Source organism: Drosophila montana, unplaced genomic scaffold (assembly GCF_035044405.1).
Source record: "Drosophila montana isolate Dmon_TW-CO22-7 unplaced genomic scaffold, ASM3504440v1 contig_3833_1, whole genome shotgun sequence".
NCBI classification, from domain to species: domain Eukaryota; kingdom Metazoa; phylum Arthropoda; class Insecta; order Diptera; family Drosophilidae; genus Drosophila; species Drosophila montana.
In genome coordinates this window covers 362,525-380,568 of record NW_026998704.1, presented here as the reverse complement: position 1 = coordinate 380,568, position 18,044 = coordinate 362,525, and the positions used below count along the sequence as shown (strand labels likewise).

Sequence of the window (18,044 nt, the reverse complement as noted above, 5' to 3'; positions counted from 1 at the left end):
TTTGTCCGGTTGCCGGGCGGCCGCTTGTCAAGCGCCTGCCACATTTACTCGTATATTTCATGAATGTCGGGTTTAACCGAGCCACAATCGATGCGCATTATGCAATTGCTAACAAACTAGCCGAGCGACCCGACACGACAACAACAACAACAACAGCAAGAGCAACAATCTGATGATTTCTACGGCTGGCTTACCTGTATCTTGGGCAGCTGCTGGCTAAAGTAGCCATTCTGGCACTGATCCTGACGCACACACTGCTGTCCATTGACGCACTTAAGCTGCTCCAGCGGCGGCAGATAGGTTGGCGCTTGGAATGGCGCCGCCTGTCTGCTGATCACGGCATGATGCAGGAATGGATTCGAGACGGGATTGACGGAGAAATGCGTTTCGGGCTGCTCCTTAATATCGTTTTGATATTGACCATTGAGGAACATGTTGGCCTGGTAGCTGGCATTGACGGCGCCTTGCATGGCCAACAGCAGCAGCAGCAGGGCCAAAGCGAGTGGGCTTTGAAACCGTGACATGGCGTTCGATTTGATATTCCAAATGCGTGTCGCTTCTGAAATGGAAGATAAAAATTCATAATTATTGCAAGATCATTTAAAATTCATATTTATTACTCATAATAATTATTATTATTGAATATTTATTCATTTTTATTTAAATTACATAATATTAAGGCAACTTGATATTCACAGTTTCTAAATCTTTTTTTTTTAATTTATGCTGGGTTTTTGTGCGACATTTTCAGACAATTGTGTAATAAATAAAAATATTAATGTTTCCACAATAAATTATATATATGAATATAAAAGAATTGTTAATTTTTCTCTTACTTTTATTTTTGTAACAATTTATTATGTTTCATATTAATAATTATTATTCATTTATTTTTGCTATCTAAATAATAGATCTCTGCATATAAATATTATTTTTGGCAAGTATTTTTTATGTAAATATTAAATATATTAACTATTATAATTAATTATATGCTTGTTATTGTTATTTTTTTTTTTTTTGCCAGCAAATATCCTAGTACTAGTTTTTTAATATTTAAAAAAATAAAATATGTATAAATAAAATAATTCATAATTGCATTTTTTTGAAATATTTATTATATTTCTTAATTATTTTTATTACCTATTATTTATTTTTTTTTTATGCTATCACATATCCTAGTACTAAGTTTTTGACATATAATTCATAATTAAGCAAATGCAAATGTTTTTATGTCAAAATTAATTAATATATAAAAAAATCGTTGCCTAAAACTAGACTAAAGCAAAGGCAGTTAAAAGTTTTGACTTCAGTTCTAGTTATTCCTGTTTAAACACTATCAAAACTAGTCCAACATTTACTACAAGATCCACATATTCCACACAGATAACTATTATAATAAACTAAGCTTGATTTACAATTTCCCACTAGGCTAAAAATAAAAACCTGAACCAGCTAATCGACATTAAACAATTAGAAACCGCTAACTAAGCGCTTGCCGGCCGGCTATAACACGAGCTGTCAGCTGTCATTTGTTGTTGCTGCTTTTGTTGCTGTTGTTGTCGTCATCGATGAAATGCAAAATATCGTGATGACATAATTTCGCAACAGGAACGTACAGAATGCCATAAAAGTGCACGCGCCGGATACCCCGAAGACGCGGATAGTTGGCCCCAAGCATCACAGCCTACACGCTGTGCCGCTGTATCTGGGTGTCTGCCGCGGATTGCCAGCTATGGATATTGCAATGAGCCGGCTCCGTGACAACAACAACAACAACAACAACTACAGCAGTGGCTGCTGTAACAACTACTACGACAATATGGTTAACATGGCAAATGGCACTTGCTGCTGACAAGCGTCCACTTCAGACTGCATGACTGTCCAGCGGATTCTACTTTGGAGTCCGCTGCGTGAGGCTGGGCAGGCCAGGCCGGGCTTTTGGGCAGTTGTCTACAAGTTGTTTGCGCAAAGGAATTTCAGTGTCTAGCGCACAACTTGTTTTTTGGCCAAACAGACTTCCGAAAAGACTTGCAAAAGATGTGCCTAAATATATACATATATATTTATATACTCATATATATCTATATATATAGTATATATGCGTATCTATGGAGTAGCATATTTATTGTTGCCCCCTGCGGGCGGCTGCTGTGCAATTTGTCAAAGATTCTAAGTCAGATAAATTACAAAGCAGCAACTGCTGCTGTTGCGTCTAGTTGATGTATCTGTTTGGATATGTCCATCCGTATTGTCCGTCCGTCCGTCTAGTTGTCCGTCTGTCTGTCTGTCTATTCATTAAATCGTTGCTAAGCTGTTTGGCCGCTTGGATTACGCAAAGAGGCGTCGTTTGGGTTAGCTTCTGGCCAGCCTCTCTTGGCGTTTAGTGCGGCAATTTCATAATTGATGGCAGCTGACAAGTTAGTGTCTAAATTGACAAACTTGAAGTTAATTCATTTGCATTCGTTCGTTAGTTTTTTATAGTCAGGATGTCAGTTGTTTTTTTTTTTCGATTGTCAAGACCAGTTTGCTAAATCCTGCCCGCTGACTCAAAGCCCAAATATCTTGGCTCGTAAATTGTCAATAGCAACAATAGAAAATGGAAAGCAAAAGCTGCCAAGAAATTAGCATTAAGAGATAAACACGATAGACGATGCGATAGACATCGAGTTAGAGATTGAGAGAACTACCAAAGTTCTAAAGCTGTTCGATTTGAGCCAAATTTGGCTGGATGCGTGCCAGCTGACTCAGTGCTATAAATAAAAAACTATGGACAGGCGGACGGACCGACGGACGGACGGACGGTCGGACGGTCGGACGGACAGGCAAATGTTTATAATAAATACAAATCAAATTTGTTGGTTTTACCACAGCGAATTTCGTTGTTGGTCGTTGTTGTTGTAGTTCATTTGCATAAAATATGTTATGCGATTTTCGTTTGGTCGCTGCGCTCATTAAAAGCAACTTGGGAATTTTGGCGAGTTTCTAATACTTTCTCTCCATAATGCGCTCAGAATAAAGCTAGCAAAAATTGTGTTTTTATTATTATAATTATTATTAAGTTTTTGCTATCTCTGATTGATGCGCAGATTCATAATTTGTTTGACTTCTGGGAATTCTGTGGCCTCGGGCTTCTTGTCAGTTGACACACTTTTTAACGGGAATTGATGGACTTGCCGTATTTGGATTGGCGCTCCAAACAAAAGACTTAGGCAACGAACTTGCTTTTTAGGATAATCTTTTGTTTTTGCTGCTGTGCTGCTCGTTAAGAAGAACAGCCAAAATAAATTTCAGAAAAAAGCAGCTAATGCTAATTAATTTACATTTGAATGGAATGCAGCAAATTAATTCACACTAGCCTGCTCTAAGTGGCCAGTTGTTGTGTTCTAATGGCTGCAACTGGACATATATATGTATGTTGATTTAGCTGCTGCTGCTGGAAAGTGTGGCTTCCGCCTGAACTTGGTGTTTGGTTAGCTCTTTAGCTTGTTGGGTTTAAGATTCTGTGACTGATTTTCACATAAATTAAAAGTGCAAATGTTTGTCTTGCCTCCCGCTCCCCCACTCTCTCTCTCTCTCTCTCGTTGGCGTATGCAATTTTGCAACAGCGGCACAAAGTTCAGATCGCATCTCTAACAAATAAATTTCAAGTGAGTTAAACACAATGCACAGCCCAGACAAGGCGGACAGACAGACAGACCGACAGACAGAGCGACAGAGCGTCAGAGCATGCCTGTTAGGCAGAGCTGGGTATTGTGTGGCAGGGGCGGTGCGGCAGCTGAATCAATCAAACCATCCATCAATCAATCAAGCGCAAATGAATTTAATTTTCAACCAACCACAACAAAAATAACGTCACGGCACAATTTACAGTTAATTTTGGTGGTTTTTGTGCAGCACTTGGTTAACTTTGTAGTTAACTCTAGCTTAGTTATCCTTAAAAAATATATATGTACAAAATATCCTTGATGCCTGGCACTTGTCACTAGTCACAAAATGTGGCACAAAGTCTTTGGTCTTTAGTTTATTTCGTGGCACTTGTTGCAAATTGTCTTTCATTTGTTTAATTATTAAATTAACTGTATATTGTTATTTTTATTATTTTTATAATATTGGCTTACACACTGTGGGGTGTTATGTGTATATATATTGTTTAAACTCGCACAACTGAACGCACGTAACGTGTACAACTTCAATACTTCAATATGATTGTGAATATTTTTACCAAGTTGAGTCGTTTTTATATGCGGCCCAGCAATCGTTTGGAAGCGCAAGCGTCGCTGCCAGCGTCGCAGCCTCACATATCTAGCAGCACCCAAGCGTCGGCAAGCAGAACAACAAACACAATAGTTGGCGTCGGCGACGACGCTGCCAACGCAGCTCGAAGATGCGAACAAGTGGATTCAAGCAGAAGGCAACAGCAGCAGCAGAACAGCAGCCGCGGCAGCAAGCAGCAAGCAGCGGCAGAGAACGCAACAGCAGCCGCGGCAGCAGCAACAAAAGCGTTGACGCCAGCAGATGCGATGCGGCGCTGCTGCTGCTTTTGCTCACTTTCGTTGGCAGCGGCTCTCAGAAATAGAGAGAGAGAGAGACAGAGGGAGAGGGAGAGCGCGAGCGAGAGTGAGCCTGGGCCTTAGCCGTGTGTGGCTGCGCTGGCTTTTAGTGCGGGCGTGCATGCTCAGCCGAGCAGATCAGTTCAAAGCAGAGCAGCTTCTTGAGCTGCTTCTTCTTCTACCTCTAAAGCTACTTGGGCTTTTAGCACAGCTATTCGGAAAGTCTTTCCGCCGTTTTAATCGCAATTCTTGTGTTTCTGTTGTTTTTCTAGTTTTAGTTTCTCTGTGGGTTTGTTTTTTATTATTTTCTTAGCTGGATTTTAGGACCGGCAGCTAATTGATTTTGTTCTGCTTATGAACTTTTTTAGCATTAGGCAAATTTGTTCTAGAGCCAACCAAGTTTTACGATATTCGCATTTAATACGGTAATTCTATTTAATGAAACAGGCAATTTGTCAAAATAATATTTAAAAAAAAAAACAAAACGAGAAGCAATTTTTGCATAGTTCCTTTTTTGGGTTTTTTGCTTAGTGGCTCACGCAAAAATTATTGCTGGGAAACAATTAAATTCCAACGTTTGTTTTAAAGGCTGGCAATTAAAGCCGCAAACAAATCCGGGTAGATGTTCTAAGCAAAACGTCACAGTCATTCGGCCCTGTCATAGCCAAAGCCAAGCTGCTGATTCATAAGCCAAATACGATATACAATATACAAAATACAAATACAGAAATAAAACCTAGCAGCTGTTTGTTCAAAATGCGAATGCTGTAAACAATAAAAACAAAACAATTAATTAACAAAATTAAATATTGATCATGCCAAAAGACTCGAATATAAAACAATCCCAAAAGAGAAGCCACAACAAACGCAACCGAATTTAGTCAGGCCCCAAACTGAAGACGTGTTGAAAATCACGCGGCATGTGGAAATTCAAATGCTCGTAATATCGTAGAAACTACACTAAATGTAATCGAAACCGTAAAAAAAAAACCAAATTTTATATTACCCAACCGAAATTTCATTCAGTTTAGCTGAAATGCACGAGATTTGGCCAAATTTTGAGGCCATGTTAATTACCAAGCGGCATTTTTCGCATGTGCCAAAGTAAACACTGAAATCCGGGATGATTTCGGCATGCCAAAAAAAAAAAAAAAGAAAATGATAATAGTTACGCTTATCAGTTGCCAACAATTAATGGCTAATTAATGCGCCCAATTGGCTCTTATAGAATGAATTTCAATTATTTGTGGGTCAAGGCAGGGCCAGCAAATAATTTCGCAGTGTAAGATCACTTTGTTGACACAATATCATAAATGTCTCCCTTCAGTTGCTGCAATCCCCATCAAGTGCAAGTCACAATTATGATCTATCACATCTGAAGTTTTCAAAGCCCCCGTGTGATTGCCACAAACCGTTGAGGCTTTTGGTATTGTGCGAGGTTGTGGTTTGTTTTTATTGGGGCAGTCCAAAGACTTGATGAAAGCTAGAGCATATATACATATATATATATATATGGGTATTATATTGTGTAATTACTGGCGGGTCAATAGCAGACTGATTCGCGAATCAAATGCACATTATAATTAAAGCAGTTCAGCTTTTTTTTTTTTTCAACTTTTCCTTTATTTCTTTTGTGAGTCGAATTGGGCTGCTATTAATTGAAGAATTGAACAATGCGAGTTCAATTCAGGGTAGTGCATTGGACCATGCTGGGTGAAATTTCAAATAGCCAAACAAAAAAACAGTTCAGCTGGCCAATTCGGGAGAGGCCCTAGTTAAGTGCCAGACTGCTGGGCATTTCCTTTCACCTAAGCGTTAAGTATTTAAGCCAACATAACAAGTTTATTGTGGCACATAAATATTTATTAGATTATTCATAGCCTTATACTCGTTTCGGCAATTTGATCAAATATAAAAGCTAGAAATTCCTGATATCAAATATATATATCTTTTTTTTTATAAATAATAATATAATATATACACACAATAATTTGCCAAGCCGTGAAAGTGATAAAAACAAAACAAGTTTGCTTAAAATAAGTTTTGAATTATTATTTTATTCACGAATGGCACGCGAATTCTAGAAGAATATATGAGATTTACTAGCCCTTTAAACATTTTGCCGATTTCTTTGGCTTTAGTAACAATATTAACAAAGTTTAGCTTACATCCAGCCACATATGGAAGCCAGAATCGGAACAAGTTATTTGCCTTCTACCGGTTTTGGGCATTTACTTAACTAAATTAATGCTAGAAATTCCTGAAGTAATATTAAAAACGTATTAAAATTAACAAAAAAAATAATCCTACGTTTTTTGGATAGTTAGAACATAAACAAGTTTTCTTAAATTATGTAAATCTTCAAACGAATTTTTAGTTTATAATTATTTAATATTTAATTTTTTTTAAATATAAAAAATAGCTCCTTGTTTTTGAATATAAACAAATTGAATTTTTTAATTGCGTTTATTTAAATTTATTTATTTATTTGTATTTATATTTTGAGTGCGGCCTTAATTGTGTCACGTAGGCAAACGTTTTTTTCCAACATGCATTATCTTTTTATGTGTATTAATTATATTATGTATATTAACTATATTATGTGTATAAATTATTATATTAATGAATGTTTATTACTGATCAGTCAAACAATATGAATCAATATGAAGAACTCAACTTGAAAGATACCATATATCAAAGTTCTGTTTTGAAGTTTCCATTACAGTTATTGAAGTTAAATACAGTACAGAAATATAACCTATTTTTCTAGTGTGACAGGCAAACAGACCATTCGATTCATTATATGAGCGAAAAGAGTGCGAAAATATAAAATAAGCATCTCCCATTAATTTTGTTTAATTTGCACATTAAAGGGAAGGGAAATCTATCAAGTTTCATAAAACCAAATAAGTTTCAAAATAATTTAGATCATAAAAGATTAACCAACTTTAAAGTTACTTTCCGTATCTATATCTGGCTTAGTTTAAGCTTCAAAAAGATGGCTTTATTTAATGCACTGCATTCCACCTCTCTTTGCGACCTAACTACGAGGCGAATCATCTAAGCAGCATACAGTATTAGACCATGTCCTCTATCCCCGTGATTCTAATTATCACAATTTTGTATATACTCCTTTATTTTAATCAGAAGGTGCTGATCAATACCAGGGCAAATTGAATCTTAAAACAAATATACCAATATACACCTCCCGCCCACCTATAGACTAAGACTATCTATTTGGTAAATAGTTAAGAATATAAGACTTTATACCAGTAAGAGAAGACTTCGAGCAGAATACTCTGTGACAGCGGATCCGGAACCGAATCCGCTTCTTGCAAGACATAGCTAGTTAGTCAAACAAAAGTTAAGCGATGAAGGTGTATAGAGATGTTTAATTGGGTAGTCAATGCAGAAGAGTCCATTTCCCCAGTAAATAACTTATATATAATAATACCCCTACGATCAATAAGGGAAGGAAGATTCTTCGTTAGAAGCTCACTTGAGCTTGCCGATAACCGGACACAAGAAACCCAGTTTAATCCATAAATTGCCGCTGAATAAATAATAATGCTTAACATCGCTTGCCTCTAGCGGAGTTAAATTAGAGTAGATTATTCTTCTTAAGGTTTGTTGAAATAACTAAATAAGCTTCTCGCTTAGCTGACCGATTTGTGACTAACTAATTTCAAAAGCGGACCTAATAAAGTTATGCATAATAATAAAATTATTATAAAAATGTCAGAAAACTTTTCTAGAAGAGATTTCACAACCATCTATGAATCAGATACATTTATTAGCTGGCCATAAACCATGCGAACCACAAGAATACCAATGTTGGCAGGTTATTGAACTGTCGGACTTGGACTCGGACTTGGGCATTGGGGAATTTGATTTAATTTTCTGATCGAGAATGCATGAGTCAAGTAGTGCAAGCCGAAGGTCAACTATTACGCATTTAAAATAAAAACTTATGCTACAAATATTAAAATGAATCAGCTTTATGTGAATGGAAGACAACTGACGTCAGACTCTAGACTCCTTTCACCTGATGAAGGCATCAGGAAATGAAGATTGATGGTTAGTTAGTTGTTAAAGCTATATATTCCTAAGCAGATCCTGTTCCAAAGAACAAACAACAAATTGGCACCAGAACAATTAATAAAGCTTAGCCAGGAGCTGAGCGCTGGCTTGTTCGAAAATTCATAAAAACTTTTTAAAATATTGACAGCTGAGCAATTTGTTGTGCCGCGAAATGGTTGATTGAAATATTTAAAAACACAATGTGGGTGAGGAAAACAACGAGACAACAAAATAATAAAAAACTAAATGCTCAATAACATATTTAACAAATTTGATCTTTACCGGCATTTTTATGACAAACGGAACTGAAGTCTTTGACATTGTCTGAATTCTGTTTTCTATTGGAATTTTTTATTTATATTATTCGGTTGTTTTTTTTTTGTCTTCTCTAATTTTTATTACCAAAAATGTAAGATAATTAAATTACAGTTTTGGGCTAAAATTAATTAGAATACTCGATAGATATTTTGCCATGGAATTGAATACCAAAGTCAGGCAGCGGAAAAATAGTCAATATGCGTAGCTGGTGCTAAAATGTTCATTAAATCCATAAAAAATTGTAAATGGATTTTTAAAACATGCTGAGATCAAGTTCCAATGTGGCATATTTTTTTATTTTTATTTATCAACCAGCCTGACAAATGTCTTTGAGCTACCGTATGCCAAGAGACTTACAGCCTAACCGAAACGAAGTTCGTGTATTAAGAATGCTGCTCGGGTGTGATGGACTATTAAATACTCAGCATTGTTCGGGCAGTGACTATAGAAAAAATCCAAATTTGAAATGAAATCCAAATGAAATACGATAAAAAACATTTTTGATAAACATTTGTTTAAAATCTGTCTTGAAGTAAATTTTGTAATTGCTAATCAAGAATCTTTAAGAATTTTAAAAGCTCCCACTTACTAATTCCCGGCATTGTTCAACACTTACGTTTGAAACAGCGTTGCCATCTAGGCCAAACTACTTCAGGACTTATGCCAAAGATTCGACAATAAAAAATATTTATTCTGAAAGCTATGAATACACAAACTTATTTAACTGTAATTTGTTTATAATTCTCAAAGAGTTTTAGCTTGAAACATCTTAAATTTCTTACTGAAACGCGTTCTTTCGAGAAGCCTGTCTCTTGGATACTCGTTGAATAAACCCCAGCAGCCCTTTGTTTTGTAGGGTATGCCAAACCAATGAACCAAATCAAGCTCTTTGTTTTGACTGCAGCCGCGTTGTTTGGAGCCCCTAAGAAGGCGGATATGCATATGATTAGTGGCCCCTAAAATAACTGAAGATCTTAAGAACTGGGGCCATAGATTGTGCAGGTTATGGGTCTCGTGCTGCTAAGCTGACGTAATTGGTTGCTGTCGTCGCATCGTCAAAGAGCAGAGATTAGCATAATTTAGGCATAATCAAGTCATCTTAATTTCTGATTTGCAGCGCTAGAACTAGAACTACTTAGCTCTAGTGGCAGCAGTATTATTATTATTGTTATTGGGACTGGTTTCTTGTCGGCTACTTGATATAATTTGAGCGCATAAAAATTTGTTGCTTTTTAATGCCGCGATTGACCCACAGACAAATTATGTTGGCCCTGCGTAGAATTGGATGCGTTGGCTGGCCACATAACTCTGGCATTTGCCAGTCATCTGGTTGCGTAGTTCCGCCAACAAAAGCTTTTGTTGTAATCACACACGTATCTCTGGCCATAATTATATGGGGGTCTAAACCACATTTTGTAAGACACTCAGATAGTAATTTCTTCTATTTTGTTGTCGGTTTCATCAGGTTTCCACTCCAGACGCCAGCAGCAGCGTCAACAAACGGCCTTGATGCCGTGGCAAGAGATCTCTCTCGGTTTCTCTCTCGCTGTCTCCCTCTTGAATATTATATTTTTTATGTCGGCTGCTTCGTGGCACAAGACTTGACCACAGTCAAGGCCAGCGCAGTCTTAAGAATGTCGTCCTGAAATCCCCAGAGTGCAACTTTAGGAACTGCGTTCAATTTAATTAGTTGTCTTCGCGTTCTTTTCTATTTGTGGAATGCGGCGTGGCAAGTCTTTTTATAGAACCCGCATCAAAAAAACAGATAAACAGATCCACGGCAAATGGCCAACGTTCTGGACAGCCGCATTCCGCCGTGAAAGTCTAATTAATTAAAGGAATTTACCTTCTTAATGAGCGTAATTAAGTTTATATTGCCATTTATGTGGCTTTGTGTAGGTCTCTTGACGCCACATATGATCGTCTCTCCGAAGTGTGAAACAAACGAGTTTTTTGCTTTTATTTTGGTTTTTTGATAGAAATTTGTTATTTACGCTTCCATTTTAATATTCAAATCAAAAATCGCTCATTGCTCATCGATTAGTTTTGATATTTATGACAAATTGTACCTTTGATATTATATATATTTGATAATTGATTTTTGCTTTGGTATTTCCATTTCCGATATGGTAAATTAATATTAAGTATAAGCGACAAACAATTAATTCTGCATACAATAACAGCTTTAAATGCAAATACTTTGCGATCAAGAAACGCATAAGATTTCAAAACTCATTTGATTGATGTTCCGCAACAGCCGCGACTCGTAGTTCGAGTCGCCTGTGCCTAACACGTGTCCGAATATAAACCTAAACATATATTCATATATACTAAGTAGTACACATTTTTATTCGATTATTTTCATATGCTGCTCATAACAATTTGTCAAATTCTATGCAGAAAATCATAATGACTGCATATCAATCAATAGCTTTCAAATAACAATGGGCCATTTTGCACAGTAGCTCGGGAATTATAAGCTCATACATAAGGCATTCGCATAAAATGCACATTTGCTCAATGATTTCAATGAGATTATTGGGATTATACAAATACAACAAAAAACTGCAACAATAGCAGCACAAAAACAACATCAATCAGAACAACAGGCATTATATGCCAAAAAGATACCTTTTTGGTAGCATGAGCAGAAGAAATACTAAGGCAGCGGGCAAATAAGTAACTGCTGCTTTGCCCGATGAGGGGAAGTCTTCTTAGCAATGCTTAAACTGCTTGGGAATTACAGGCAGACAATGTAGCTTAATGTGTATGTTATGCTTTTTCTTACTTTAATAAAGTTTGACGTATTAGGGTATAGTATCAAAATTATTTAATTATTTGTACAAAAGATCTAGAGTTTCTGCTTGCTCGTTATTTCATCATTTTTCTATTTATTTATGTTATTTTTTTATTTAAATTTAAAAAAAAAAAGTAGTTTAGAAACAATTTTTGTGAAGTAGTTCCTAAATACTTGGGATGTAAAAAGTTAAACGGAATTTGTGATTAGACTTTTATATTTTATACCTTAAGAATCGAGCAAAATGTATCAATATATAAAGTTAATATATAAATTAAAAAAATAATAAATTATATGCATTTATAAAAAAAATATTTAAAAATTCTGGTTTTGGCGACCTTTCCTTATTTAAATATTTATTAAGCTGGCTCGAGGTTTAGTTTAAGTTTATTGAAATCAAATATTAAAAACAATTTTGATTTAATTTGTACTACTTCGCCTCGAGCTAGCTAATCAAATATATAAAAAATAAAAAATTTATATAAATATATAAAAAGAATATACAAATATGTATATAACTATAATTTATATTCATATAATTCATTCATATTATTAAATTGTTAAAAAAATTAACAGAGACAAAAGGATATTTAATCGAAGTGAAAACGGAAAACATCCCACTTAAGCACACAGTATCTTCTGCTGTTTAACAACATTATATAAGTTCAATAGAATCGAATATACCCCACTGCACTTGTCCGCTTGCTGAGCAGCAATCAAAACGAGTGCCAATAGATAAAAATCGAATACAAATTATTGAAGCATCGCAGCAGCTGAAGAATAAAGTTAACAACATTTAGATACAAGGCTGCAACAGCACAGCGGGTCGTACAAATGCTTAAAAATAAATAAAAGCAGTGTATAAGTATAAGAAGAAATATAATTTGATAAACACAACAAATAATGTTGGCTTCTGACAAAATTGACAGGCAACAAAGCGGGCAAAGTTTGACTGCAAATTCTTGTGCTGTCACTTGCTTGCATTTTTATGATTACTCTGACAAATAACAAATAACCGTTAATACGCGCATTAACATAGGTCAGTCATGTCCAGTCGGTGTGAATGGCAATCATTATTCAATCTGCCAGCACAAAAGCCTTGGTTGCCAAATGCCACTCGAATGGGCGTGTATCTCGCCTCAGCCTCAGTCTCAGCCCTCACACACACACACACACATACACAACACACACAAGGCATTTTTCGATTGTGCAAAATGAATAAATAACGAAAAATCTTTGTGCAATATCTTTACAATATACCATTTCAATTATCGCCCAGATAAGATTGGCTAATTGCTTATAACAGAAAAAGATAATACAGCTAGAACTGCTTTAATGAATATTTTTTTAATATTTCAACGAATGACAAAAATTCAAAATAGAAAAAGTTAATTTGGACATGTTGCAAACAGGATTTAGAAAATAATATACATATTTAAAAAAGTATGAAAAATGTGATATAATACTACATCATACATAAAAAATTGTTTTTAATAAAAGAAGATATTTCAAATCTAGAAAAAACTAATTTATAGCACAAAAATTGTATATAAATTTATCAATTTCAATTTATGAAATCCAGCTTAATTATAAAAAAGTCAAACAATTAAAAAAAGTCGATAGAATCCGTAGTTAAAAATTTAGACGAATATTCCAGTCTTCATAAAATAAAATAGCGAAAGTAAGGATATGCTTGACACGCCGAAGATTTAATACCCTTGTAGACATTTAACTGATGATGAATTGTGGGAATAGTCAAGTTCGTAAATGCTTGATGAAAAGCAGAATATTTTGCCATAAAAGAACATACTTTTCCACCGATTGTTCCTATGGCAGCTTTACTATATAATGGTCTGATGCTGATCTAGAATATATATACCTTATGGATTCGGAGATGTCTCCTTCGTTACACATTTCATGACAAGCTTAAAATACTCTCTACAAGAGTATAAAAATTATATGTAATGCAGTTAAGTCTAACATTTATTAACTAAATTGCAAAAACAAAAAAAAACCAACTGTGAGTGGAAAATTTATGAATCAAGTTGAAAGCATAAATTAAATAAAGTTGCTGGCAATTTTTCCTCTTGGCCATCAGACTTAGTGGCTCTTTTTATTTTTATTTATTTTTTGGCTTTTTTGATTATTATTTGTATTTTTAATTAAAATGCTGAGCGCACCACACGACGTATGCGCAATTTTGAATAGGCAAACGCAGTGCAGAGAGCAATTTATAACATTTTAATTGAGCTGAGCTGCATTCGAAGCCTTTCAACTTGGCACTTATAAATGCGCCGGCTTTGCCCGCCCGTATGCAATTCTCATGACAATTGCAGCGCGGCATAAATTGTGTAGAATTCATTGTGATTCAAATTAGCAGCGATCAATTATAGCACTAAGAAGGAATCTTTAGTCAAAACAATACATTGTCGCCTAATGTGCGCTCATCAATTAACATTGCGCCAAAGGAGTTGCCAAAAACTATAAAAGAAAAATACCCACACAAAAAACCCAATTTAACACTGTGTCGGAGCCATGTTCAATGTGTCCAAAACTCGCTGCACAATGGCCAAAACAGACAGACAGATTAAGAGACGGCTGAATTAATGTTCATGTCTGGCAGAATAAAAGATATTGCCTGTTCTGGTGAACAAAAAACAAAAATTATACGAAACAAAAGTAAAAGTTAATACTCCAACTAGTTTCTGTACAACAACAATTGCGAATGCTCTAAACGAGCGTGCTCGACTGCGAGTTGCCCTGTCAAAAGCTCTGGAGTAATAAAGATTTTAACGATCAACTTCTGTTTGTATTAAATGCGATATTTATCAAAAAAATTTGGGAAATATTTAGAAAAATATTAAATAATATATAAATAAATAAAAATTAAAAACTGGACAATATACTTGATATACTTGACTAGAAATTTCCCTATGAAAAGGTGCAGAGTATAAAGAAAAACTGTTGTTTATACTATTGGAATATATACCAAAATGTCTGGAGAATATTTACAAAAATATTAAATAGTATATAAATAATAAAATTCTAAAATTTGTAAAACATACACATTTTATTTCAATTTTAAATTAATTATATTATTATTATTATATATTATTTATTTATTATATATTATTTAACATATTTAGTTCAGCGCTCGCAAATTTTTAATGTACACTTAAAAGAATAGTTTGTTCTTATTGCCACGCCGCATATGCCCCTTATTATTCTTAGAGGGTATTCGATTTTTGTTGTATTATTGATTATAGCAAAAGAGATTTTTATGGTTCCATTTTAAAACGGATTTCTGCAGAAGTGTGCCATCAATAAAAGGAAATTAATGATGGCAAAACTAAGTTTTATGTCTGAGAATTAGATTAAAAATAAGATAACTGAACTATATGCGTTATATGCATATTTATGCTTATAACTGAAATTTAAAATCGATTTTTTTATTGACGCAACGAGCTGAGAATTAATAACTATTGAATTCTTATTAATTAACCAATTGAGTTTTGCTAATTTTTGCCAGAGCATAGATTAATTATGCATAAATAACTTGCTTTAACGCTCGGCTTGATCGATATACGTTTGTCTTCCTCAATTCAGCGCGGCTTTTGTTTCGTTTTTTCTTTCATAGAGCATAGCCAGCATATCAATATCTCAAACATATTTTGAGAACGCAAGCCGCAAAGAACCTCAGCTCAATAAGAAATTAATGAAATTTGCATATTGATTAAATTTACATTTAAATTACCCGCAAATGAGATCAGCCCGTTCGGCTTAAGGACTGCCTCTGGGGCGGCATGACAAAAGAATTATATGCATGCTTATAGCCATTCCCATTGTCATTAGATTCCACAATAATTAAACAGCGCACAGAAGGTGCGAAATAGCATCTCCGACATGTTTTTTTTGCCCACTTTTATGTCCATTTTCAATGTCACTGCCGCTGTTTGGTCTGACTTGGTATTTTTTTTTTTCTTTTTGTTTACGCTTCGACAAATTGCTCATAATGCTACACCTGGGCTACTTTAAGTGCGTTCGTGTCCTCTGTTTTTCACACGCTAACACAATTTAATTCCGGCTCATAATAAGCAATAATCGCCAGCTATTTACAATGCGGAACTGTCCCTTTCCTCAGCGGGAAAACTGCGTGACAATTTTATTAAAATTATTTTAAATAGTGTCGTGTTTTCCCACACAATTTAACAAGGTTCAAGCACTGTTTGTTAGCAATACACAATTAAATTCATTTAAAGCTAAGAGCTTGACCTAAAAAGACCTTTAGGAAAAACTTAAAGCTGCAAGCCAAATGTTGTTGTATTAATTGGAAACTTGATTGCTTAAAAACAGCTTTAAGATATTTGCTGCAATATATATATTAAGTTAACTTAAACTTCAGCAAAATTTAAAAGCTGAAAGCTAAACTTGTTTGCTTAAAAGAGCTTAAAGCTTTTTGATATTTGTTATTATTAAAGCTAAGAGCTTGACGTAAAAAGAGCTTTAATAACATATTAAAGCTGCAATTAAAATTTGTTGTTTTAATTGGAGACCTTTTTGCTAGAAACGGTTCTTGCTGTGATTGATATTTATAATTTTAAATTTCACATACAGCTTAGGGATTGACCTAAAAAGTAATTTAGCAACCAATTAAAGCTGCAAGTCCAACCTTGTTATATTAATTGGAAACCTGTTTGCTTTAAGAGAGCTTTAAGACATTTGTTGAGATTGCAATTGTTTATCTACAAGATACAATGCAAAATATTATTTTTAGAATATATTAAGTGTTATTTTCATAGCCAAATAATGTTTAGAAAAAACTCGATATATTTAAGGTCGATTATAGAGGAGCTTGGTAAAGCGCAATGCATTACTAACAACAATTCGTTGCGAATGCTTAATTTGTAATCAGTTTTCAGTTAACTTTACATTAATAGAAACTCAAACTGAAATTTAAATTTGTTACACTTGCGAGTGCAAGGACAATGACATTCTGCCAAGAAAAAAAAAAACAATGGGAACCTCCAGGCCCGGTGGCAGTGGCAGTGACTGTGATTGATGAAATGAGTAAACAAAGGCGAGACGCGAGGAAAATAATGTTAAATATAATAAAAATAATAAAACTGAAACCGAAAGTGTATTAAAGCGCATGAACAAAACAAATAATAAATAGCTTATGACATCAACCGAAGTCAATAAAGCTCATCAAATGTAAGGGGGCGGAGGGCTGGGCCAGTTGTGATTGCTGTGATTGCTGTGGGCGTGTTTCAGTCAATGGCTTTCGTCTGATTTGGCTTAAAGCCAAGCACACAAACGCAAACGAGGCAAACCGACAACAACGCCGCCTGAAATTCAAGTAGTGACAATTTAAGCTCTCGAAAGTTCAAATGGCTGACAAAATGCGGCCAAAATTGTCGCGCACAGTTCGAGGCAATTATTGATGGCCCATAGGAAGTACATTTATTAATCACTTTAGAGACCCCCTCCCAAAAAAAACTGATCACCTTTTAATCGGCTCTAAGACCTTTCACGCTTTTAGCCACGAAGGTCTTCCAGTGCTCAATGCAATACCTATGGGCAATGCCATCCGCCGAGCGCTAAGTGATTGCCCTTTAGCTGCCCCCGGAGCTGTCGCATAACTAATTTATGCACTTTATGGATCAGCAGTTACTCTGGACATGCCATTAGGCAGCACTTATTGCGACAGCGGCAAACAATTTCTAATTCACATTTGGTCACATTTGCCAATTTGGGCAGATAATCTGATTATTTGAAAGCAACAAAGGCGACAAATATCAAAAGTCAAATTTTGGATGAATAAACCTGCACCATGTATACATACGAGTATATTATTTTTGATTTGTGATTGCATTTTAAAAAATGGACTGAACAGCGGATTCTATAAAGTAGCCGCAAACAGTTAACTTTTAACGAACAATAAATTTAAAGTAGTAATTTCTTTCTGGAGAAGAAGAAGAGAAGAAGAAAAGGCTTAAAAGCTGAGCTTAGTAATAAAAAATAATAATTTATTAATTCTTATATACAAAATTTAATGATATTCCCTACAAGTGAATAATAATATAAATAATACAAATTTACGAAAATAAAAGAAAATTAATAATGTTCCCTATTCGAAAAAATAATACAAAATAAAAAAAGTTTATGAAAATGTAAACTTATTTATAGTAACAAAAATAAAAAAATTATATAATTTTTTATAAGAAAATTAATGAAAACTAAAAAATAATATGAATTTATAAAAATAAAAAAATTAATAACAGTAAGAATAAAAAAAATAT

At 34.6% G+C, this 18,044-nt stretch overlaps 1 protein-coding gene across 3 annotated transcripts in view; it reads right to left on the bottom strand.

Moving 5' to 3' along the window:
- Positions 1–18,044, bottom strand: part of scaf (scarface) — a 91,490-nt gene that overhangs the window by 16,587 nt on the left and 56,859 nt on the right. For 2 of the 3 annotated variants that reach the window (XM_064695627.1, XM_064695628.1), the window contains one exon: positions 195–559. In XM_064695627.1, the coding sequence (XP_064551697.1) occupies positions 195–524 (330 nt within the window). In that variant the 5' untranslated portion in view covers positions 525–559. Of the gene's footprint in view, positions 1–194; positions 560–4,118; positions 4,194–18,044 lie in introns of those variants that run through there. The other variant, XM_064695629.1, reaches the window with a different exon arrangement.